Here is a 26,177-nt window from a genome sequence, read left to right as displayed (position 1 = left end):
AAAACATTTTTTAAAAAAGAATTTTTCTTTTTTCAGACATTATAGTCTTTCTGCATCATCTCCCCAATACCAGTTTCATTTCTATATATTTATTAAGATATAACTATATATGCACAATTTTTTGTATATGCTGATTTAGCAAAAGGATTTCAGGCATATATACTCCTTCCTATAAGCTTAAAGTCTGAGATTAGGTATATACTTTTCAGTAGTGTATCTGAACATAATTTAATATTAAGACTCACCATTGTTATAAAAATAATCTCCTCAAAATGAAATATTAAATTGCAAGGCCCTATTTTTAAGAAATGGCCAAGAAAAAGTGAAGATTCTGTCAGGCTTGTGGAAGCAAGCAGGTAAACTTAAAAATAATTTAATGGGACTTCCAAGCTTTAGCCATCAATTGGTAATGTAGCTCTTGTTGAAATTGTACAAATAAAATATGGCTTACAGAAGCATCATTTTATGGTCATAGGGAAATAATCGGGTTTTTAGATATTATTAATATTATGGAGTACAATCTCTTTTTTGTGCTTTGGCATGTTTCTTGAACAACGTTTGTGATGTGATAACTGCTATGGCATCCAAAACAGGATGGACAGAGAGTGAGAGAAGTTAGTCAGTGAATGTCATAGTGTGTTTTTAGGTGGTGTGATTGCTGAACATCGTTTCAACTTCCTACTCTTCTGATAGGTAACCAATTCCACATACATATTTTTTCTACTCACATCTTCTAAGGGTCTTACATGAATTCAGTCTGGAGTCTCTTTTGCATATTCAGTATCATAGGCTGCATGTTTAAATGCCATAGCTTTTAGAAGTGAATAATTTATGTGTTTTAATTCACCATTTAGTGAATCCATTTATAATTTTCCTTTTGGCATATTTTTTTTTCTAGTATATGATAAAGGAAATATTTGTTTTCTTGATATGTTTCAGGCCAACAATCTGTACATGAGACCCAGGAATTATTTCCAAAGCAGGATTTATTTGCTGAAGTGATAACAGACAGAACTTTAAGCACTAATCTGGAGTATTCCACTTTCAGAGAAAATTGGGATTCTGAGGGTGTGTTTGAAAGGAAGCTGGTAGGTCAGGAGACACAATTCAGGCAAGAGACAATCACTAATAACAAAACCCTCTCTAAAGAAAGAGAGTGTATGTATAACAAATCTGGAAGATGGTTCCCCTTGGATGTTTCAGAAGAGAGAGTTCATAATCATGATTCAATTAAGAAAAGTTTTCCCAAAAATACAGTGGTAATAAAACATACAGGAATCTATGCAGGAAAAAAACTTTTCAAATGTAATGAATGTAAGAAAACTTTTACCCAGAGCTCATCTCTTACCGTTCATCAGAGAATTCATACTGGAGAGAAACCCTATAAATGTAATGAATGTGGAAAGGCCTTCAGCGATGGTTCATCCTTTGCTCGACATCAAAGATGTCACACTGGCAAGAAGCCCTATGAATGTGTTGAATGTGGGAAAGCCTTCATACAGAACACATCCCTTATTCGTCACTGGAGATATTATCATACAGGGGAGAAACCCTTTGAATGCATCAACTGTGGGAAAGCCTTCAGTGATCACATAGGACTTAATCAACATAGGAGAATTCATACTGGAGAGAAACCCTACAAATGTGATGTGTGTGACAAATCTTTTAGATATGGCTCGTCCCTTACTGTTCATCAAAGGATTCATACTGGAGAGAAACCATATGAATGTGATGTTTGTAGAAAAGCCTTCAGCCATCATGCATCACTCACTCAACATCAAAGAGTGCATTCTGGAGAGAAACCTTTTAAGTGCAAAGAATGTGGAAAAGCTTTTAGGCAAAATATACACCTTGCTAGTCATTTGAGAATTCATACCGGCGAGAAACCCTTTGAATGTGGGGAATGTGGCAAATCTTTTAGCATCAGTTCACAGTTGGCCACTCATCAGAGAATTCATACTGGAGAGAAGCCCTATGAATGTAAGGTTTGTAGTAAAGCCTTTACCCAGAAGGCTCACCTTGCACAGCATCAGAAAACTCATACTGGAGAGAAACCATATGAGTGTAAGGAATGTGGGAAAGCCTTCAGCCAGACCACACACCTCATTCAACATCAGAGAGTTCATACCGGAGAGAAACCCTATAAATGTATCGAGTGTGGGAAGGCCTTTGGTGATAACTCATCCTGTACTCAACATCAGAGGCTTCACACGGGCCAAAGGCCTTATGAATGTATTGAATGTGGAAAGGCATTTAAGACAAAGTCATCCCTTATTTGTCATCGCAGAAGTCACACTGGAGAGAAACCTTATGAGTGTAGTGCATGTGGCAAAGCCTTTAGCCATCGCCAGTCACTTAGTGTACATCAGAGAATTCATTCTGGAAAGAAACCATATGAATGCAAGGAATGTAGGAAAACCTTCATCCAAATTGGACACCTTAATCAACACAAAAGAGTCCATACTGGAGAGAGGTCTTATAACCATAAGAAAAGCAGGAAAGTCTTCAGGCAGAGTACACACTTTGTTCATCAGCGAATTCATACTGGAGAGTCATCAACATGCCCCTCTTTACCTTCCACATCAGGCCCTGTGGATCTGTTTCCAAAATATCTCTGGAATCCATCGTCACTCCCATCACCGTAGTCTCAGTATCATTATTTTAGATAGACTACTCCAGTAGTTTAAAAACTGGTCTCTCTGCTCTTTTCTTTTTGTCCTCTACAAGTTTGTTTTTCATATAGCAGGCAGATTGATTTAGGTATAAATGTAATTCATTCACTTTTCATGTAAAAACTTGCATTGAGATCCTTTAAAGTGGTCAATTCCCAAGATGCTCTTAAAACAGTGCCTCACTAAGTTGTTGAGTAATTTTAGCTCTTTTAAAAACATTTTTTGGGGACATTAAAGTATTACCATAGTTAGCTCTCAATAAAAATGATGCATAAAATGAGACCAGGAGAAACGAGATTTTAGATCAGAAACAGGAGTTTCAGATTGGATAATGAAGCTTTGCCTATATTGGTTTAAAACTTGATTGTATTATGTTGAGTTAGTGTTGTGGTTTTCCATAATATCTGCATAAGTGTACGGTGTACTTGTTGATGAGAAAATTCAACTTTACATCTGTCAACAGTCTTAGAAAGTGTGTAGAGAATATGGATGAGTAGGCTACCTGGAACAATAAAAAAAAAAATGCAAACTGCATAAAGTTAAAACTACAGACATGTTACTTAAGAATTAGAAAATTTGGCAAGATTTGATCCATTTAAAGTCACCTGGACTCATGAATGAATTCTATTAAACTTTCAAGGCACCATAAACCTGAGGTACACTCATCAAGAGTAGAGGTCAGCAAACTGACTCATGACTAAACTCTCACTATTTTTGTATGGCCCAATGATCTAAATTTTTAAGATATTTAAATGGTTGAACAAGTGAAGAAAATAATATTTTATGACACCATGACTATTATATGAAATTTAAATTTCAGTGTCTGTAAATAAAGTTTTATTGGCTCATAGCCACACTCATTTTTTACATATTGTCTATGGCTGTTTTCACTCTACACGGTCAGAGTTGAGTACCTGCAATAGAAACAACATGGCCTGTACAACCTCAAATATTTACTATCCTTTTATAGAAAAAGTCCACCCCTTCTCCAGCACAGAGAAGTAATATAAAAAGGGTTCTAATTATCTCTTCGGGGAAAATACAACTCTCACATCAAGAAAAACTGTCATCCAGCTGGTGTGGCTCAGTAGTTGAGCATCGACCCATGCACCAAGAGGTCACCAGTTTGATTCCCGGTCAGGACATACGGACAGGTTGTGGGCCTGATCCCCGGTGGGGGGCATGCAGGAGACAGCTAATTGATCTCTCTCATCGATGTTTCTCTCCCTCACACTTTCTCTCTAAAATCAGTAAAGGAAAAAAATGTTTTAAAAAGAAAAACTCAAGTGATTTATAAGTAGAGGTAAAAGGAAACTATTAAACCACATTGAACAATAGAAAATATGTTGATAAAAAGAAAAATACATATTTCTAGATGAAATACTCAATACTATTAAAATATTTTTAAATTGTTTTTCACAATAGAGTCCCAGTAGTATATGTTTACTTTGACGGTATTTTTAAACCACATGAGGAAAGATCAGTTGGAGAGCATAGCTAGACATTTTATTTATTTTTAATGTTTTTATTAAATTTTTTAGAGAGAGAGGAAGGGAGAGAAAGAGAGAAACATCAATGTAAGAGAGATACATTGATCAGCTGCCACACATACACACCCTGAACAGAGATCAAGCCAAAGCCTGGGTATGTGCCCTGACCTTGAATTGCCAGCAATCTTTTTGGTGCATGGTATGATTCTCACCCAACTGAGCCACACCAGCCAGGGCAGCTAGACATTTTAAAAAATAAGTTTCTTTGCATTTGAGATTTTGGTATATAAAACAATTGGTTTTTTATTTTGTGAGAAATAATGTTTTGACAGTTACCTACTCAAAAACAAACACATTTACACCTTCCAGGGAAATATACAATTGTATATAATACAGTTGGATTTACTAAGTAGAACATGGAGTCCTGGAAGACATAAGGAAGAGAGTAAGTGTAAGTTGACCAATATTAAGATTTAAAACTTTGGCATGGTGAAAGGCACCAAAAGATGTAAAAGACAATTGACAAAATATATACAACTTATGTGAAAAACCTCATTTAAGAACAAATCGCTGTTATACAAAGCAATGGGGGAAAATTGACATTGTATACCAACAGGCTTATCACAATTAAAGAAGTCAAATGAACAAAGAAAATGTGTGAATTTCTTAACCTCACTAACCAGAAAATTACAAATTAAAACAAATTGTCTTGCCTCTTACATGGATCAAAATCTAAAATTTGGATAATATCCAATAGTGATGTCTGTGTGGGAGAATATTGGCTGTGTAAATGTGTCTCGTGCATTTCTGGAATGCAATACATTATAACCTGTCAACATTATAAATATGCATTTCTCTTGAAACAGTAATTCTAGATCTAGGAATTTTATCCCATTGGAATAAATAGGTAGATGTAAATAATGTTTATGGCAGCATTGTTTTAATCATGACTAATAGGATTGCAGTGTCGTGCCAAGCAGGTTAAGTTGTAATTATTCAATACTGTATTGTCCAGTCAGTAGAAAGAGGTTAAACTCTGTGTGTGCTTCTATGGAGAGTTTTTTGTCCACAATATATTAAATGAAATATGTGATTTGCAGAACCTTATGTATAAAATGGTCTTGTAATCATAGGCTCAAAATTAATATTGAATATATATATATATCTTTGCATGTATATATACCTGCATGTTTGTGTATATATTTTTCAGTATATATGTTCAAATCTGTTTTTGTCTTTAACAAACACACTTTTCCTAGCTCTTAATGGGCACTTTCACTTTCTTCATTCTATATTGTTCTGTTGAACAGTGGCTTCAAATAAGTTAATCAAATTTTTCATTATTTGTGTTTTGATTGGAGACACAGGCTCAGGAGCAGGGTCAATATTCAGCTTTTGATATGGCCGGAATGTATGTTTTCTTTCCATCAGTAGTCATTTTGATTGGGGTCCTTATTGTCCCCGCTATTAACTATATGGAATAACACTCCTGGACTGGAAGTAGTTGTAATTGAATCATTCTTTGGCAGCACCCTAAAGATTTCTGCCTCCCTTCCTATCACTCTGATCCATTAAAATGATTTCTGCTTTCTCACATCCTAGTTTTGTTCTGTTTTTTAAATCTGCAAGGTACCTGGCATTCTTCCAATATTTAACTTCTAATTTTAAGTGACAGTCATCAACTTTCAACCAAAGAAAGCTAGGTTCTATAGGAATCAGTACTACAGAATGACTATTAGATTACAGAGAAGCAGGGTGTTAAGGATTGACTGTTGACTGAGATCGGAAGACAAACTTGTAGTCCTGTTTTGTAGTAGGAAGGTGTGTTCATGATACAGCAGAGTCATAAGCCCGTTTTGCATCAGGGGCCGGAGAACTCTTACCAAAAAATACAGGTGAAGAATGCGAGTTCCAAAAGTATTTGTGATGCTTCTTTATAATGAAATTAGATAATTACGTAAATGGACTCTTGATATTCAGTCTTCAAGCAAGACATTGCAATCGGGGCCCTTTTTATTAGTGCATTGGAAATCATCTTAGTGCTGCTAACCATGGGGCTGTCACAGACGGAAGCCAGATGCAGCAGTAGATCCAGTTAATTGCGGAGCTATGATGCTTTTACTGAATTCCCAGCTTGCTGCTTCTCTTACTTGCTATTGAAGTCTTGGGAAAGATTTGAGTCTTGTTATTGGAATGGGGCTGTCACAAAGGATTCATGCATCTTAGAAAACATTCGATTCTCTCAAACCTTAAGAAACCTACCAGTTCTCTTTTCTATACCTCCCTTGTGACCAAAAACCCTTAATTTTTGAGTCCACTCTTCTTTCTAGTCCTACCATTATTGCTTGGTTGGTTACCAGAATCTGAATTTAATGTGACTTATAGTTTGAAAGACAGAAAGATAGGGAGGAGATTAATCTCATCCAGAAATATTTACTATCCTTTACTAATTATACCACTAAAAATCTAGGAAACACTTTTGGAAATGTATTTAGATGGTTAGGAACATAATATATAAGGACAAGAGTTTATAATGCTGGATTGGATCATTTATGTTCATACCCCTGACTCATCTTTTGCAAGGACCCCTGTCTGGGCCCAGTAGCCTTTCCATGGTCTTTTGACTTGAAAGAAGCACTAACATCTTAAGTTTTTTCTTATGTCTTGCCATCTTGGTACTTGGAACTTCTCATGAGAGCGATTGTACTTGGAAATGGTAATGAACTAGGGTGTGTGTAGTAGCTGAATTACAGGGAAAGAGTTAACCATGAGAACAAAGTGAAATGGTTATAAAAAACCTCAGAACTCCAAGAATGTTCTGATATCTGATACTTACATTGTACTTAATATTTAATCTCCATGGTTGAAACTGCTCTAGGGTTTTGTTGTAATTAAAACCACTCCATGACATTAGGTATTCAAGTCCCACGTCCACTTGAGTCCTTCGAAAGGGGACTGAGTACTCTTGAATGATTGTAATTAAAATCACTATGGCCATTTCCTCTAGAATTCCTAAAAGAGTGTATTTTATACAGAGTGAGGACTTATGGGGGAATTCTTATCTAATGTAGCTTATAGCAGGTCCAATGACCAGAAATCCATACTGTGGTTATTTTCCAAGATCCTGAGTATGTATTGGTTAATGATGTCTAGGATATGACTGGGATGACCGCCAAAAGTTGGTGCTTTTCTTGTCAGGAATTGATTCTTCCCAGGCACATCCTATAGTACTCAGCCACTACTGCTTTTAGCTGTGGCTTTTAGGTTAATTTTCTTCAATGTGGTTTGAGTGGGAGTGATATATGTCCCTTGGGGCATGGTTATTAAGAAGAGGATGCACTGTCCAGCTGGAAGAAGACTCTTAGTTGTATGGAATGGCAGAGCTGCAAGATGGAAGATCTCATTCAGGAACACCAACAATGGATTATCATGTGATTGAAAAATAAATTTATATATACTAAGGTAATGACATTTGGGTTTTAATCATAATAGCAGCTAGTGTGAGTCTAATCAACATGGTATTTTTGACTGCTGAATCAGAGTAAGAGCTGTGATAGTATGTTAGCTATTGTCTAACAAATTACCCTCAAGCTTAGTGGCTTAAAACAAACATACAGCCCTGGCCGGTTTGGCTTAGTGGTTAGAGTGACGGCCCGCACACCAGAGAGTCCCGGGTTCGGTTCCTGCTAAGGGCACGTACCTCAATTGCAGTTTGTCCCTAGCCCTGGTTGGGGTTGTTCGGGTGGTGACCACTCGATGTGTCTCCCTCACATCAATGTTTCACTCTCTCTTCCTCTTTCCCTCCTACTCTACCTGAAGATAAATGCAAAAATGTCCTTGGGTGAGGATGAAAAAAAAAACCATACATTTATTATCTTACTATTTCTTTGGGTAAGGAATCCAGACATGGCTTAGCTGGGTTCCTCTGGCTCCCAGGGTCTCTTACAAGGCTGTAGTTATCTGAAGTCTTTATTGAAGGAGAATCATCTTCCAAACTAATTTAAACTGTTGGCTGGCCTCAAGTCCTCACTGACTTTGGCTGGCCACATCAATTCCTTTCCACATGGGCAGCTCACAACATAGCAGCTGGCTTTCTTGAAAGTAAAAGGCAAGAGAAAGTACCAAGGTGGACGCCAGGGTCGTTTTGTAAACTAATATTACAACTGATGTCTCCTGATCTTTGTATTTGGTTAATGGGTCACTAGGCCCAGCTCACTTCCAGGGGGAGAGGATTGTGAAAGGGTATGAGGAACAGAGGATGGAAATCATTGGGGTAACCATGTTAATGGCACCCACCATAGTCTGGCCCTTAGTGATTTATGTTCCTTCCCCATGCAGTATACACTCACCCCTTCCCAAGACCTTCCCAAAGTTTCCTCTCAGTATCAGCTCAAAGTCGACTACTTTGCCAATTAAGTCAGGACCAGGTGAAGCTCATAAGCTTTAGTTTCTTAAGTACAGCTCCTCTTGATCTTCAGACCTTTGGAAATAAGGAAGATATTGTCTGCTGTCCCCCTCCCCCAGCCAAGAGAGTGAGGTCACTGGCACATAACAATACTGAAATCTGGCCCAAAAAGTTTTTGAAAATTCTTGATTATGTTTCAAAGCCTAGGAATAATTCTCTGTCCTCTCAGCTCTTGGTTCTGCCCTGTGTTCAACTCAGTCATTTTCTAATCTTGCTCACTGGAATTTGAATTTTGGGAATCCAGTGGTCTCTTTATTTTGTACTGCCACTGTCCTTGTTGCTCCAAGTTGGCAGTGTACCTACTGAGCTAATTCTCTTGAAAATTTCACGGACTTGGTGTGAATCTCATGGAGATTCACTTCGTTGGACAAAAGCCATAGCCCTTAATCTCTTTGAGATAAGCCTCCTGGAGGCTCATATAAATCAGAGTATCAGTGAGGGTCACCCTTAATCTCTTTCCAGAGCCTTTGCGTGATTAAATAGTACTCTGGGATACCAGCTTTGATCTTTCTGAGGTTCTAACAAAGTATTTTATAGTTACATCATTAGTTTTTTCTCTAGCAGTACCCTGGGTTTTGTCTTTGACTAGAAGCCATTCATTGATTGTAGCATCATCTGCCATCAATGGAGGCTATGGATTTTCCAAACCATCAGATTCTGGCTTCTTGTTAACAGTCTTTCCTTCAAAATTTATCTCTTCTTTTGCATGTTTCTATAAGCAGCAACAAAAACACAGAATCTTCAACACACTGATGAACGTCTTTTTACCTGGATCACCCAGTTCTGTTTTCCGCATAAACTGCTAGTAATAGGGTTGCTGAACTTTATGCCACTACATATTAAGAACACCTTATTCTCTAATTTCTAATAAGGTTTTTCTCAATGTAAGCCTTAATCAGGACTTAAAAGTCCAAAATTTTTGACTAATCCCTTATATAAGCAAGTATTAGACAAACTTCAAGCATCCCAGCTAATTCTGAAAGGACTAAGTAATGGCCTCAGCTGTCACCTACCTCAGGGGAGACAGAGTTTGGAGGGTGAGTTCAAACAAGTTCAACTAAAACAAAAGTCAGTACTCCTCATAGAAACGTAACAGCCTTTCTACAATGTATTAATTGTCCACAATATCTATTATGCAATAAAAATTATTATATATATATATATATATATATATATATATATGAAACACATCAGCCACATTCAAGAGAAAAAGCAACTGAGGCCAGTCCGAAGACAAGCCAGATATTGGTGTTAGCAAACAAGAATGTTAAATCTGCTATTATAATTATTCTAAAGGATATAAAGAAAAGTGTAGGATTGGTGAATGACCAGATTGGAATTTCAGCCAATGAATAAAGACATTTTGGAAATGGGATTTCTAAAAATGAGAAATACAATCTCTGGGTGTAAGAATTAACTGGATAGGTCGAACAGCAAATTGGAGGTAGCAGAAAAGTCAAAGTTGAATATACATAGAGTAAAATACAGAGAAGAAAGGATTGAAAGAAAACAAATAAGTGCTTCAGTAGCTTGTGTGATAAAATCAAAAGGTATAACAAATATAATATTAAAAGGATGATATAGGAAATCTGCTTGGATAATGTTCAGCAATTTCCCGAGTTTTATGAAAGATACATATTTCCACATTCAAGAATGTCATAAAATCCCCAAACAGGATAAATACAAAGGAAACCACACCTGGACATGCCATTGTGACTTTTCTGAAACCCAAAGATAAAAACAAAACCTGGAAAGTAGCCAAACAAAATGATATATTACAGGCAGGAACAGTGGTATGAATAATGACTAACTTTTCTAAATAAGAAACAAATGCCAAAGGACAATGGGATGATGCTTTTTTTAAGTACCGGGAGGGAAAAAACGTTTCAACCTAGAATTCCATAGACAGAGAAATGGCCTGCAAAAATTGAGGTGAAATAGACTTTATATAAACAAAAATCACAGATTTATTGCTACAAATCTACCTTACAAAAATGTTAAAGGGATTTTCCTCAGGCTTGAGGTTAAGACTTGATGATAACTGGGATCTTCAGGAATAAATGAAGAGGCACAGAAGTGGTAAATATGTTGGTAAAAATAGTAAAACCTAACATTCTCAATTTTTACAAACTTTGTATAAAACATTGTTATAGTCAAAATTATGACACTGTATAGTGGAGTTTATAGTGCATGTCAACATAATTGTGTATATATAGCATAAGTTATGGGTACATAAGTAGAAGTATATGTTTGCAAATTCCTTCCATTTAATGGGAAAGGGCACAGTATTAACTTCAAGTACATTGAAAAGTTAAGGATGTGTATTATAATTCCTTGAACAGCCACTAAATTATGCCAAAGGTAGCATAAATGTAAAATATACTAAACGCAAAGGATTATAACTAAAAATCAATTAAAATAAAGTTCTAAAACATATTCAGTTCAAAAGAAGTAAAGAAAAGAGGACAAAGGCAGCTAAAAAGAAAATAGCAAAATTATCAACCTAAATCCAACCTTATCAATAATTACATTAAATGTAAATGGACTAAATACTCCAATTAATTTAGAGAATGTTACAATGGATTTTTAAAAAACAGAGTTAAGAAATAGTAAAAATTTGCACTGGCTAAGTTGATCAATGGGTTAGAGCATCGTCCTGATACTCCAAGGTTGCGGGTTCAATCCCTGGTCAGGGCACATATAAGAATCAATCAATAGTCCAGCCAGTGTGGCTTAGTGGATTGAGCGTCATCCCATGGACAAAGAGGTCCCAGTTTGATTTCCGATCAGGGCACATGCCCCGGTTGTGGGCTCGATCCCCAGTACGGAGTGTGGAGACAGCTGATCAATGTCTTTCACATTGATGTTTCTATCTCATTTTTTTTTAAATCAATAAAAATAGTTTTAAAAAGAATCAACCAATAAATAAATGGAACAACAAATGTTTCTCTCTCCCTCCCTTTATTCCTCCCTCCCTTCCTCCTCCTGTATCCCCTTTTCTCTCTAAAAATCAAAACATTAAAAAAATGTTTAAGAAATACTAAAAATTATGATGAAACTACATGGCTGAAATTATGCAAAAATGAAGTTTTCAGTTCATTTATCATGAAGTTAGGTCAGTAACAAAGTATGTATTCAAGCAAAGAAGTGTGTTAAAGAGAAGTTAGACATGCATAGACAAGAAGAGAGAAAATCAGTGACATGCAAAAGATAGATGATTAACAGAACCTGAAGCTCTATCTTTGAAAAGGTTTATAAAATACCAAGCCTTTGATGAGAGAGCAACAGAGATTTATTTGAACCAACTGAACAACAAAAGGTAAGAAACATAAAATTAAAGAATAGGAAAACAATAACTTGAGACAAAATAGAGAATTAAACAACCAAATATATATCTAAATGAAGGAGATAGGTTATTTGAAAATATATAATTGCACAAGGGAATATAGAGAATAAATCAAGACAGGTTGTCAGAGATCACTCGTCATAGAAGAATACTATTCAGATAGCTGGCTTTAAAAGTAAGCTCTACCAAAATGCGAATAAATACTTCATTTCTGTTTTACTGAAGTTATTTTAAAAAAATAGGAAAATAAATTTTGCCCAGATTATTTTATAAGATTCATTTAATATTGATATCAAAATAAGACAAGAACAATTTAAGATAGTGAAAAGGTCCATTTCACTTAGGAAGATAGATGCTACAATTTTAAATAAATAGTTAACTATATTCACTAGTTTCTTAAAAATTAACATATGAGACTTCCGGTCAAGATGGCGGCGTAGGTAAACGCAGTATTATGTCCTCCCACAACCACATCGAAGTTACAACTAAACTACAGAACAACCATCATTCAAAACCGCCTGAAATCAAGCTGAATGGAAGTCCTACAACTACGGAATTGAAGCAGCAGCCACATTCGGACTGGTAGGAGGGGTGGAGGCACGAGGGGCGGCGGCAGCGATGGGCTGGTCCCACACCCAAGTATGGCGGATAAAAATCAGGAGGCTCCTGCGGCTGGGAAGGTCCTTCCTGAGGACTGAGGGGTCCCCGTCCCACACCAGGTGCCCCGCTCAGGGTTCCAGTGCCAGGAAGAGAAGTCCCCATAACTTCTGGCTGGAAAAACCAGCGAGAACTGAGGCTCAGGGAGGCTGAAGCGGCTGGAGCCCCAGGCAGCTCCCTAAAGGTCCCGCGCACGGACTTATCGGACTCTCTCCCTCTAAGCTTGGAGGAGAGGCAGCTCGAGGGGCGCCAGACACATCCAGGGAAGAACTGAGCTGTTTGGCACTGGAGCGAGGGCTGGAGAGGGGGCTTTCTCGGGGACAAACGTGCTGTAAGAGGCCTTTGTTCCTTTGGTGAGCCCTTCCCAGGGGCGGCAGACAGTCGCCATATCTGGGACTCCAGCAACCTGGCTCACACTGGTAGCCCCGCCCTGGTGACTCCTTGAGGCCCTGCCCTGCCCCACCCAACTTTCAGGCCCACCCAAGCTGTTGACACTTGCTTAACCATAGGATTGGCCGGTCTTGGATCCTGCTTCAGGTTTTTCCTAAATTCTTTCAAACGAGCAGCATCTGGTCTCAGTGAGCCCCATACCTCTCATTAAGTAATACACAGAAACAAACACAGGGAGGCAGCCAAAATGAGGAGACAAAGAAACAGGTCCCAGATGAAAGAACACAACAAAACCCCAAGAAAAGAACTAAGCGAAATGGAGATAAGCAACTCAACAGATGCTGAGTTCAAAATACTGCTTGTAAGGATGCTCAATGAACTTAGTGAGAACTTCAGTGAACTTAGTGAGGGCCTCAAGAGCATAAAAAAGGACCAGTTAGAAATCATGGATACACAGTTAGAATTGAAGGAGGCATTAACTGAAATGAATAATTTACACAGCTTCAATAATAGAGTACGTAAATCCAAGGAGCAAACCATCGATTTGGAATGTAAGGAAGCAAAAAATGCCCAATCAGAACAGCAAAAAGAAAAAAGAATCCAAAACAATGAGGATAGTGTAAGGAGCCTCTGGGACAACTTCAAGCATGCCAACATTCACATCTTGGGGGTGCCAGAAGGAGAAGAGCGAGAACAAGAAATCGAAAGCCTGTTTGAAACAATAATGGCAGAAAACTTCCCTAACCTGGTGAAGGAAACAGACATACAAGTCCAGGAAGCACAGAGAGTCCCAAACAAGATGAACCCCAAGAGGCCCACACCAAGACATATCATCATCAAAATGCAAAAGGTTCCAGACAAAGAGAGAATCTTAAAAGCAGCAAGAGAAAAGCAGTTAGTTACCTACAAGGGGGTTCCTATAAGGCTGTCAGCTGATTTCTCAAAAGAAACTTTGCAGGCCAGAAGGGAGTGGCAAGAAATATTCAGAGTGATGAAAGGCAAGAACCTACAACCAAGATTACTCTATCCTGCAAAGCTGTCATTTAGAATCAGTGGACATATAAAAACTTTCCCAGACAAGAAAAAGTTAAAGGAGTTCATCACTACCAAACCGTTATTATATGAAATGATGAAGGGTCTTTTTGAAGAAAAAGATAAAATGTATGAACAAACAAAATGGCAATGAATACATATCTATCAACAATGGAATCTACAAACAAAATGAACAGGTAGAACAGAAACATTCTCATAGATACAGTGAACATTTTGTTGGTTGCCAGTTGGGAGGGGGTTTGGGGGAATGGGTGAAAAAGGTGAAGGGATTAAGAAGCACAAATTTATTGCTAGACAAACCTCAAAGGGAAAGGGGTTGGGGGGTGGGAAGAAATAAACCAAATAACTTATATGCATAACCAATGGACACAAACAATAGTGTGGGAAAAGGTGGGAGGGAGGCAGGAGTGGGGAGGATGGGGTCAATGGGGGGAAAATGTGGAACATCTGTAATACATTTTACATCCAACAATAAAGATTTGAAAAAAAAATTAACATATGATCAAATGGGGCTTTTTTAGAAAAGAGAAGGATGGCTTAATATTAAGAAACCTATCAGTCTTTCACTACGTTAGTAGAAGAAAATTAAAATATGACTACCTTAATGTAGAAAAGTGCAGCAAGAAAACATTATACTTAATAGTACAATGTGTATTAAGTACAATGGTACTTCATGCTTTCACTTTGAGTCTAAGAATAAGACAGATGCATAGAGTGTTGTTACTCTCTTTAACATAGTACTGGAGTTCCAACCATCTTTTGGAAAGACAAGGAATTAAGAGATCTAATGACAGGAAGAGAATAGATATAATTGTCATTATAAGATGATATGAACATCTATATAAACCAATTACAACCTATAAGTGAGTTTGTAAGATTGACAGTTCAACTTACATAATATTTTGCTTCTCCTATGCAGTCTTTGGTTTTCATTGAGATATTTATAATCTAGGTATTTTTTTTCTTCTCAGGTGTTTTGTTTCTCTTGACTTCCTTCAGAACTTTGTCTTTGATTTCCTATCTTGAATATGTTATGCCAATGTTTATTTTTTGGTGTGTGTGTGTGTATTTATTTTGCTTGGTATTCTGTTGGTGTTCTCTATGCTTCCTGAGCTGTGGTTTGGTGTCTGTCATTAACCTTGGAAAATTCTCAGCCATTAATACTTTAAATACTCTGCTTCTTTCTCTCTTTTTCTGGTATTCCAGTTATGCATGTTGTACTTTTTGTAATTGTTTCACAGTTCTTGGATATTCTGAGGCATTTTTTGATTTTATTCTTTTTTTTCTCTTTTTATTTCAGTTTGGGAAGTTTCTGTTGACATATCTTCACACTCACTCATTCTTTCCTCACCTGTATCCAGTTTGTTGAGTCCATCAAAGGCATTCTTTATTTCTATCACAGTACTTGAAATATCTAGCATATTCTTTTGATTCTTAAGAGTTTCTGTCTCTCTGCTTACATTATTTATCTGTTCTTGCCTGTTATCTACTTTTCTAATTAGTGGCCTTTATATATTATTAATCACAGTTATTCTAAATTCCTGGTATGAAAAATCCAAAATCTTTGCCATATCTGAGTCTGGTTCTGATGCTTTGCTTTGTGTCTTCATACTGTCTTTTGTCTCGTGCATGCCTTCTAATTTTTTGTTAATGGTTGGACATAATATACTAGGTAATAGAAACTAAGGTAATTAGAATTTTAGTGTGGAGTTTTATGTTAATCTGTCTGGGAGCTGGGCTGTGTTTAATGGTTGATGTAGCTGTAAGTGCCCGAGTCTTTGGTTTATTCTAGTTTACTTTTTTTCCCCCCTATTATGTTTGGATTTCCCTTAGAACTTATTCTTAAATAGAATATGTCTTGCTGCTTGTTGTAATCTATTATTATACTGAAGCTCTGTTGGTGTGGTAGTCAAGTATAGGGAAAGAAAAATATTCTATATCTTTTGATTAAATTTTAGTTTGTCAGTGATCTTGAGTTCTTCAGCTGTGACCTTTAGAAGTGCTTCTTAGCCCTTGACCCTCCTTCAGGTCCATAAAGGCTCTAGGAGGTAGTTATCCTTGAAGTACAGGACTTTGTTATGGAAAATGATCTAAGATATGTCAAAATGTTTACTTTTCCCTGCCCCCTTCACAAAACAAGAAGGTTCTCCCTCACACACATATCCTGGCTTCTAGTTTGAGAACTTCGTGGAGTAAAATCCATGCATGTACGGGAGCTCCCAGGAGTTGTTTTTTTTTTTTTTAATCCTCACCCAAGGATATTTTTCTATTTATCTTCAGATAGAGTGGGAGGTAGGGAGAGAGAGAGAAACATCAATGTGAAAGAGACACGTTGACTGGCTGCCTCCCTCACAACTGGACCAGGGCTGGGGATGAACCACAGCCAAGATATGTGCCCTTGACCAGAATCAAACCTGCGACTCATTGGTCTGCGTGCCGACGCTCCAACTGCTGAACCAAACCAGCCAGGGCTCCCAGGAGTTTTTAACTCCCGAGCTAGTCCACACTAAGCCTCCAACAATTTGCCAAAATGACCAGTTAAGAATTTGTACCAGTTTATGGCTCCAGCAGCTCCTGCTTCAGAAAAGGTGATATTTGATGTGATTTTTCCGTATACTCATAACTCTCCAAATCTCAGGGTGGTTCCTTTGTGTTCTCAGTTCACTGATAGATTTTTTTTTAAGTTTTTTAAAAAATTTTTCTGGTTGTGAAGATGCAAGTAGAGGTCTCCACACTCTCTATATTAGTTCTAAAACAGGAAGTTTCAGTATTGTTGTTATTCAACTCCAATAACCAATCATAAAGTATTACAAACTCTAAGATTTAATTCCTTAGAGATGACAGATTCACATCTAGGATTAGCTTCACTATGGAGTTCATGAAATCTGAGGGAAATTGGATTCTGGGAAGCCAGAGTCCAGGTGTGTCTGTATGGCTTTTGAGTAATTGGTTGTGTCTGAGAGAATGCCTTAACTTTCAGTTGATATGAGAGTGTTAATGCTAAATTAAGTAATTTTTTTTTTTAACTAAGCACTTTCTACAGTCATGTGCCACATAATCACATTTGGTCAGCCATGGTGGGCCCCATATACAACAGTGGTCCCATAAGATTATAATGGAGGTGAAAAATTCCCATCACCTAGTAACATAACACAATGCATAACTCACGTTTGTGGTAATACTGGTGTTAACACACTGCACTACCAGTCATATAAAGGTATAACACATACAGTTATATATAGTATATGATACTGATACTGATACCAAATGGCTATGATACTGTTCTATGTACTTACTATACTTTTTATTGTTAGAGTGTATTTTTTCTACCTATTAAAAAAACATTTGTTGCCCTGGCCAGTTTGGCTCAGCAGTTGGAGCATCAGCCCTCAGACCAAAGAGTCAAGGGTTTGATTCTGGTCAAGAGCATATAACTCAGTTGTGGTTCTATCCCTGGCCCTGGATGGGGTCATGCGGGAGGCAACCAATCTATGTTTCTCTCTCTCTGTCTCCCTCCCACTCTGTATAAAAATGAATGGAAAAGTATCCTCGGATGAGGATTTTAAAAAACAAAAGAGGTTTGTTGGAAAGCAGTATGCTGTGTCACGCAGGAGCAGTCTCATACATCTCATGCTCACTGTATCTCTTGATTGCATCATTTTCTCTTGTACTTGATTTAATCTTGTGTTGTTTTGTTTATCATAGCTCCTAAGTATACAAAATCCACTGCTAATGTTGCCAGTAAGAGGCCACGCCAAGCGATTGACCTGGAAATGAAATTAAAAGTGAATAAGGACTATGAAGGTGGAAAATCAGTGATGGTTATTGTTCAGCAGTCAGGTATGGCCCATTCCACCATAGCTACCATCTTGAAGAACAAGAACAAAGTGATGGGTGCTGTTAAAGGATCTGCTTCGTTAAAGACAACGAGACTCACAAAAATTCGAGAAGGGCCTATATCAGACATGGAGAAATTTCTACTGTCTTGGATTGAAGACCAGACACAGAAGTGTATCCCTCTCCGCACCATGATGATCACAGCCAAAGCAGAAAATTTGTTTGCAATGTTGAAAGAAAGGGCTGGCTGGACCTGACTAGTGTTGAATTTACTGCCAGCTCTGGGTGGTTTAAACAATTCAAGAATCGTTATTCATTATATAATGTGAAAGTGAGTTGTGAGTCCGCAAGTGCTGATGTGAAGGCAGCTGAAGAATTTTTGGAAACTGGATAAGCTGATTGTGGAGGAAAATTACTTGCCAGAGCAAATATTTGATATGGATGAAACTTTACTATTCTGGAAACAGATGCCTGAAAGGATTTTCATCCTTTTTTTTCCCTAGGACTTTCATCCTTAAGGAGGACAAGTTAACACCAACTTTCAAGGCTTTTAGGGACAGGATAACAGTCTCGCTTGGGGGCAGTGTTACAGGCTATAAATGGAAACTTTTTGTGATTTGGCACAGCGAGAGCCCCAGGGCTTTCAAGCATATCAGTAAGCACACACTGCCAGTGTACTACAGAAGCAATAAGAAGTTACGGATGACCCAGCTTCTCTTCCAAGATGCCCTCTTGGATTGCTATGCCAGTGAAATGGAGAAGTACTGTTTAGAGAATAACATACCTTTCAAGATTTTGCTTATTGTTGATAATGCTCCTAGACATCCTCCTTTTATTGATCTTCATCCCAATATCAAAGTAGTGTTTTTACCTTCAGATACTACTTCTTTGATCCAACCAATGGATCAAGGAGTTATAGCAGCTTTTAAGGCTTATTATTGGAGGAGAACCTTTGCCCAGGCTATTGCTGCTATTGAGGAAGACCCTGAAAAGACACTGATGCAATTCTGGAAGGATTACAACATCTATGACTGCATCAAGAACCTTGCTTGGGCTTGGGATGATGTCACCAAGGAATGTATGAGTGGCATCTGGAAGCAGACACTCAAGAGGTTCGTCCATGACTAAAGAATTTGCCAAGGATGAGGAGGTTGCAAAAATCAACAGGGCTGTGGTTGAGATGGCAAACAACTTTAACCTGGGTGTGGATAAGGATGATATTGAGGAGCTTTTAGACATGGTTCCTGAGGAATTGACTAATGAGGAGTTGTTGGAACTGAAACAGGAATACAGAGCTGAAGAAGAGGCAAAAGTAAAGTGCTGAGGAAAAAGAACCCTCAAGAATATTCACAGTGAAGGGTTTAGCAGAAGCTTTTGCAGACCTCAACAAGCTCCTTTAAAAGTTTGAAAACATGGATCCCAATACTGAAAGGTTTTTATTAATAGAAAGGAATGTTCACTGTGTATTATCTGCTTACAAGCAAATCTATGATGAAATAAAGGGATCAAACCATTATGGATATATTTCTGAAAAGAGTGACACCTCCTCAAGAAAGACCTCAGGCAGGTCCTTTTGGTTGCAGTTCAGACGAAAGCATTATCATAGAAGATGACAGCTCTATGCTTGTTATTGTCCTTGAAGGTCTTTCAGTGGGACAAGACGTTTAGGTGGAAGACAATGATATTGCTGATCCTGGTCCTGTGTAAGGCCTAGGTTGATGTGTTTGTATCTTAGTTTTTAGCCAAAAAAAAAAAAAAAAAAAAGTTTAAAAAATAAATGTGAACGTTTTTAATAGGAAAAAAGCTTCTAGAATAAGGATGTAAAAAAATGGTTTTGTACAACTAACTGTACAATGTGTTTGGTTTTAAGCTAAGTGTTATTACAGAAGACTAGGAAAGTTTTAAAAAATTAAAGTTTATAAGAGGAAGAAAGTCACCCTAGCCGATTTGACTTAGCGGTTAGAGCATCAGCCTAAGGAGTGAAGGGTCCCAGGTTTGATTCCTGGTCAAGGGCACATAACTGGGTTGCAGGTTCAATCCCCAGTCCCAGTTGGGATCAGGAGGGAGGCATCCAATCGATGTCTCTCCCCACCCCCAACCCCAAGCAAAAAAAAGTTACACTAAGCTAAATGTAACTTATTATTGAAGATAGAAAAATATTTTTTATAAATTTAGTGTAGCATAAGTGTACAGTGTAAGTCTACAGTAGTGTACAGTAATGTCTTAGGCCTTCACATTCACTCACCACTCACTCACTGACTCACCAGAGCAACTTCCAGTCCTGCAGCTCCATTCATGGTAAATGCCCTATACAGGTGTGCTGTTTTTAAATCGTTAGACTGTATTTTTACTGTATCGTTTCTATATTTTGATGTCTAAATATACAAATGCATAGCATGGTGTTAACAGTGCCTTACAGTACTCAGTAGTCACATGCTCTGCAGGCTCATGGCTTATGAGCAGTAAGCTATACCACACAGCCTAGGTGTGTAGTAGGCTAGGCCAACCAGGTTTGTGTAAGTGCCTCTATGTGTTCACACAATGAGGAAATCGACTAAGGACTCATTTCTCAGAATGTCCCCATTGTTAGGCGACACACAATTATATGCCAAAGGCTTTTTCAGTTGGTGGGTAGACAACCCTAAACAAAGCTGAGAAACTCGTCTTCGTGGGACCCTGGTTTCAGCAGGGAGGGGCACAATGGGCACAGGGAGTAGATTTGAGGGAGGGAGAACTGAGGAAGACTGGTTACCCGCACATGCTCCAAAAATTACAAATCACAAGTGCACAGAACAGGCGAAATCTAAATCCCTCCTATCCTGAAGGCTCCATCCCCTAGACCCACCTTTTTTTTTAAATTTAATCCTCACGGAGGAAGATATTTTTTTTCCATTTATCTTCAGGCATACTGGGAGGGAGGGAGGAGAGAGAGAGAGGCACATGAATGTGAGAGACACATCAACTGGTTGCCTCCTGCAGGACCCCGACCAGGGCAGGACCCCACCGCTACTGAGGTACCTGCCCTGGACCGGAATCAAACCCACAACTCTTCGGTCCACCGGCGGGCGCTCTAACCTCTGAGCCAAACTGGCCAGGGTGAGACTCTGCCTTTCTAAGACCTGCCAAGGTCCAAGGTTTTCCGGCCCAGGGTCCCCAGGCCCGACGCCCCACCCGCCCTAGGCTCTGGCCGCCGGCCCGCAGCTTTCGGAGCCTGCCCGTTGCGTCTGCGCACTGGGAGCCGAAGCTCCCCGAAGCCCCCGCGCTTGGCTGGCTTGGGGGTGGCCTGTGCTTCTGGGAACCAGTCTGGGCTGAGAGGGCCCTCGGCGGCTCTGTGCCCGACCTGGAGGCACCTGGAGGAGACGACGGCAGGGATCACAGATCGCGAGGGGAGCCGCGCCGCCGCTTAACCGCCTGCGCTCAGCCGGCCGCGGCCGCCCCGGCGGGGACTACATCTCCCAGCGGCCGCTGCGGCGCGAGGACCCGCTCACTTCCGGCGAGGGCCGTTCCGTGCGAGCGGACGCCGCGGACCCGGCGGTTCCCAGAGAATGCGGCGGCGTGGCTGACGACGGTGCGTGGCGTGTGCGTGTGCCCGTGCGAAGGGGAGTGTGTGCGAGTGCGGGCTGGGACAGGCGGGACGGGCAGGGCGCGAGTGTCCGCGTCTGTGCCGGTCCCAGCGGCGGGGAGGGACGGTGGGTGCTGGGCTGAGGGCGGACGCGGCTGCGCCCTGGAGGCCGCGCGGGCACCGACCGTCCTCCTCAGACCCAGAAGCCGCGCGGACCGAACCCTGGCGTCCCGGGCCGAGCCCTGCGCTTCCCGGGGCCCAGGTGTGGGCGGAGGGTGTCCGAAGAGCCGAATTCAGGGAGGGATCTGGACTTGCCCGGTGTCACCGAACCGGACTCCCGTCCTGTCTTTGTGGGCATCGCCCTCCCCGCTGGAGCATCACCTGCGGGTGCGCTGCTGCCCTTCGAGGAGGACCTCAGAGTTGACGCTCGGAGTCCCGCCTCACGTCACGGGGGGCGGGCGGCACAGCTTCGGCTGGCAGAGGGAGCGCTGGTGAACAGACGAAGATACTCCCGGTTCTCCCGCCCAGCCCTTTTCCCCTGACCCCACGCCAGGGAGTACACGCAGGGGCAAGGAGTGCTGGTCAACTGTCTGACCAATGTGCTGTGCACCCGAAACCGAAAGAGTCCGGAATGTCACCGGCCACTGAAATCAGCTGTGCAGACGAGCAAGTGCCGCTCTCACGGCTGCGTTCTGCAGGCAGTGATGGTAGCTAGGTACCGTGGCGCAGACACCGTTCCTTCTAGGACGTTTGCGGGGGGCGGGGGCCTTAACACCAATCCTCAGAACACTGTGAAGTGGGCACTGCCTTGTCTGCTTTCACAGATGGGGACACTGACGCACAGGGAGTACGAGTAATGGCTGGGAGGAGGCCCCAGGATTCAGCTCCGGGACATGCCGGCTCCAGAGTCCCCCTCTGTACCCGCTCCCTAATGCCCTCCACAAGGGCTTCAGGTAGGTTTTCCGCACCACTTTTGACCATTGAAGAAACCAACTCTGAAAGGGTTAAATAACTTCAAGAGTTCAGATCCCAGGGACTTCTATTGAGCATCTTTTTTCTATTCAGTTATTTATTTTCAGAGAGAGAGAGAGAGAGAGAAACATCTATTTGTTGTTCCATTTATTTATGCATTGATTGGTTGATTCTTGTATGTGCCCTGGCTGGGGATCAAACCCACAACCTTGGCATATTGGGATGACACTAACCAACTGAGGTGCCCCACCGGGGCTGCACTTTTTTTTTTTTCTTTCTTATATTTTCTGACCCAGTTTCTCTTATGTATAATGGATATGAGCCCTGGCTGGGGTGGCTCAGTTGTTTCGGCGTCATCCTGTGCACAGAAAGGTCGCTGGTTCAATTCCCCATCAGGGCATATGCCCGGGTTGCGGGCTGGATCCCCACTAGATGCCATGCAGTAGGCAGACCATCAGTAGTGATCCATGGTCTACTCTCACATTAATGTTTCTCTTTCTCTTCCTCTGCCTTCTTCTCTCTCTAAAAGTCAATAAAAATACTTTAAAAATTAAAATTAAAAAATAAAGTAGAGATGATACTATTGTATACCTCATAGGACTGTTATAAGGGTTAAATAGGCCCATACCTGTAAATACATGGTATAGTCCATGTCACATAGTAAGTGCTCAATAAATGTCCATTATTATTATTATTATTATTATTATTATTATGCTTTGAGAAAGCAGTGGAGTTTAGAGGTAAGAAACCAGACTTGAGTCAGAATTCTTCTTGATAGAGGAAACTTGGATCAGGGTAGAGAAGGGACTTTTTCAAAATTGTTTGTTTGTCACAAAGTACAAGGAACCTGGGACTGCTGACAAATTTGTAATCTGATGATCTGCAAGCCACATAGACACTCTCTGGGGAAAATGGCTTTTTCTAAGTCTCATAGAATCTATACAAATCTAGCTAGTTAGTTGCACAGGGGGCATATTTTTTGTTATATTTTGGTGTCTTCTTGAGCAAATAGCTTGGGTGACAGAGTCAGGCTGACCTATGTTGATGACTGGGCTCCATTATTTACAAGCTGTGTAACTTGTGCGAAAGACCACTTCCCAGAGCTTTCATGTGTGAAGTGGTGATAGTATTTTCTATTCTTATGGAAGATTATGAAAATTATATCAGAGTATTAATGTATGTAAGCCCACCTGATACATCTCTGTTGTTAATGAATGGAGAGGTCATGCTCATCCTGCAAACCCAGAGCAGAACAGAATGCCAGCTGTAAATTACAAGTCTTCCAGCGAGTGCCTGGACTGAGGGGAAGTTGGGTGGGAGCGAGAGACTGCACAAAAGAGGGAGCTGAAGGGAAGAATTTCTAGGCTGTGATTCTTAGAGCTGCCCAGTCTCTCACTACTCCTTTCTCCTCCCCCAGCTCTGCCCTCTCAGGGTAAAGTCCTTCACATGAGGAGCCAGGAAGAGGAGGAGGCAATGGGAATTGAACTTCTGAAAACCATGTCCCCAGTGAGTTAGTATATCCTCTTTACTCCTTATATACCGTTTCGCTTTTCAGGATTTGGTGATGCTGTTTCCTTCTGAAAATTGTCTGCCTAATAGTTCCACCCTGGGCTTGGTTTCTATTTTCTGCCTTTCTGATAAGTGGTGGGGTCACAAGGACAGACTCAAACAGCCCAGTGTCTCTTGGAGCTTCCTCTTGTTCCTATTTGGTGTTTATTCTTTTTTTTTTTTTACGTTATTGATTTTTTTTAGAGAGAGAGGAAGGGAGAGGTAGAAAGAGATGGAAACATCGATGAGAGAGAGAGAGAGAGAACATCGATTGGCCGCCTCCTGTATGCTCTCCACTGGGAATCTGGCCCACAACCATGTGCCCTGACCAGGGATCGAACTGGTGACCCCTTGGTGCATGAGTTGACACTCAACCACTGAGCCACACAAGAAATGACCCTCCTGGGCCCTTCCCGTGCTCGGTCTTTTTTTTTTTTTTTGTATACTTTACCCATGGATATTTTTTTCCATTGATTTTTAGAGAGAGTGAGAAAGAGAAACATCATTGTGAGAGAGATACATCAAATGGTTGCCAGCTGAACACACCCGGACCAGGGCTAGGGATCAAACCTGTAACCCAGGTACATGCCCATGACCAGGAATCAAACCCATGACCCCTTTGTATATTGGCTGATACCCTAACCACTGCATCACACCAGCCAGGGCCTCTCAGTCTTTTTGTAAACATCTGACTACTCAGAAATACAGTCCTTAGAAGAAATTTGAGAGCCACCCTCTGCCTAGTTCCTAAGTCCCCATCCTGGTTTTCAGAGAGCTTGAAAAGGGAGCAAGCATTTATGTATATACAACATGCTTAGTGCTGCACATGGAGAATAGATTTCCTGTGGAGGAGTAGGAAAGGGTCATTAACAATCCATGTAAGCACCTTTGGGTACCTTAGAAAAAGGTGCTCCTCCTTCTGGACTGTTGAAGGTCTGTGATAGGCCACAGTATGGCAAGAGGAAATCTATTTTAGCTCCATTTTGCCTTCTTGGGGAGGTGGAGGGGAGACTTGTATCACAGAGGAAGTGATTGCTGAGTTGCTGGAAGTAAATGGAGGAGATCAAAGATAACCTAGAACAGTAAAATTGCTTTTATTTTATATCAAAGACACAACAAGCAATTTATATCAAAGCCAAATACCTTTTCTTACCAGATATAATGCCAAAAAACATGCAGTACCAGTGGAATCTGTTCCTTAGAGCATCTAAACATTTTACCATTTATTTACTTATTTTTATCTATTCTCATCCGAGGATGTTTCATTGATTTTAGAAAAAGAGAGAGAAACATAAATCAATATGAGAGAGAAACATCAATCGGCTGCCTCCCGTATGTGCCCTTACCTAGTTATGTGCCCTGACCAGGAATCGAACCCACAATCTTTTGGTGTACCAGATGATGCTCCAACCAATTGAGCTACCCAGCCAGGGAACATTTATACAAAAGCATTATTGTCCTGGCCAGTTTGGCTCAGCAGTAGAGCATTGGCCTGTCTCGGGTTTGATTCCAGTCAAGAGCATGTACCTAGCTTGCAGTTCCATCCTCAGCTCTGGTTAGGTCGTGTGGGAGGCAACCATTCTGTGTTTCTCTCTCACATCGATATTTCTCTCTCTCCCTCCCTCCCTCCTCCTCTATCTGAAGATAAATGTAAAAATATCCTCGGGTGAGGATTAAAATAAATAAATAAACAAATGAAAGCATTGTTGTCAGAGGGAAATATTTTAAGAGTGGCAAAATATGGCATAAAGGTTATTAACATGGACTCTGGAACCAGAGTACCTGGGTTCAAATTCTAGATCCACTGTATACTAGAGATATCACTTTAATTTCCATTTCCTCAACCATAAAATAGGAATGATCATAGTACTAATTTATAGTAGGACTGTTGTGAGGATTAATGAGTTAATATATTGAAAGTGTTTAGAGAAGTGCCTGACACATAATAAATACCATATAAGCATTAGCTATATATGCTGCCATTTGCCTGTCTGCCCATGTAGTTCTTCATACACATACATATACACGTACAAGTTGAAGAATTACAGTCTGATGTTTGACGCAGAGGAAGCACTGAACATGAGGAGGCCTTTTATTTCCAGTGAGGTAATAATTTTAAAAATAATAATGTACACTGATTTTGGGAGAGTCATGATTGTGGGTAAGAGGAACTAAGCACGCCACC

At 40.1% G+C, this 26,177-nt stretch overlaps 1 protein-coding gene across 1 annotated transcript in view; it reads left to right on the top strand.

Annotated features, from left to right (window-relative positions):
* Positions 1 to 3,418, top strand: part of LOC118638407 (zinc finger protein 582) — a 43,817-nt gene extending 40,399 nt beyond the window's left edge. The window contains exon 7 of the mRNA XM_036274211.1: positions 940 to 3,418. Within this exon, the coding sequence (XP_036130104.1) occupies positions 940 to 2,645 (1,706 nt within the window). The 3' untranslated portion in view covers positions 2,646 to 3,418. The remainder of the gene's footprint in view (positions 1 to 939) is intronic.
* The last annotated feature ends 22,759 nt before the right edge of the window (positions 3,419 to 26,177 follow it).

This window comes from Molossus molossus, unplaced genomic scaffold (genome assembly GCF_014108415.1).
Source record: "Molossus molossus isolate mMolMol1 unplaced genomic scaffold, mMolMol1.p scaffold_m16_p_21, whole genome shotgun sequence".
NCBI lineage: Eukaryota > Metazoa > Chordata > Mammalia > Chiroptera > Molossidae > Molossus > Molossus molossus.
The sequence above is the reverse complement of the archived record's forward strand: the minus strand, read 5'-3'. Positions and strand labels throughout refer to the sequence as shown.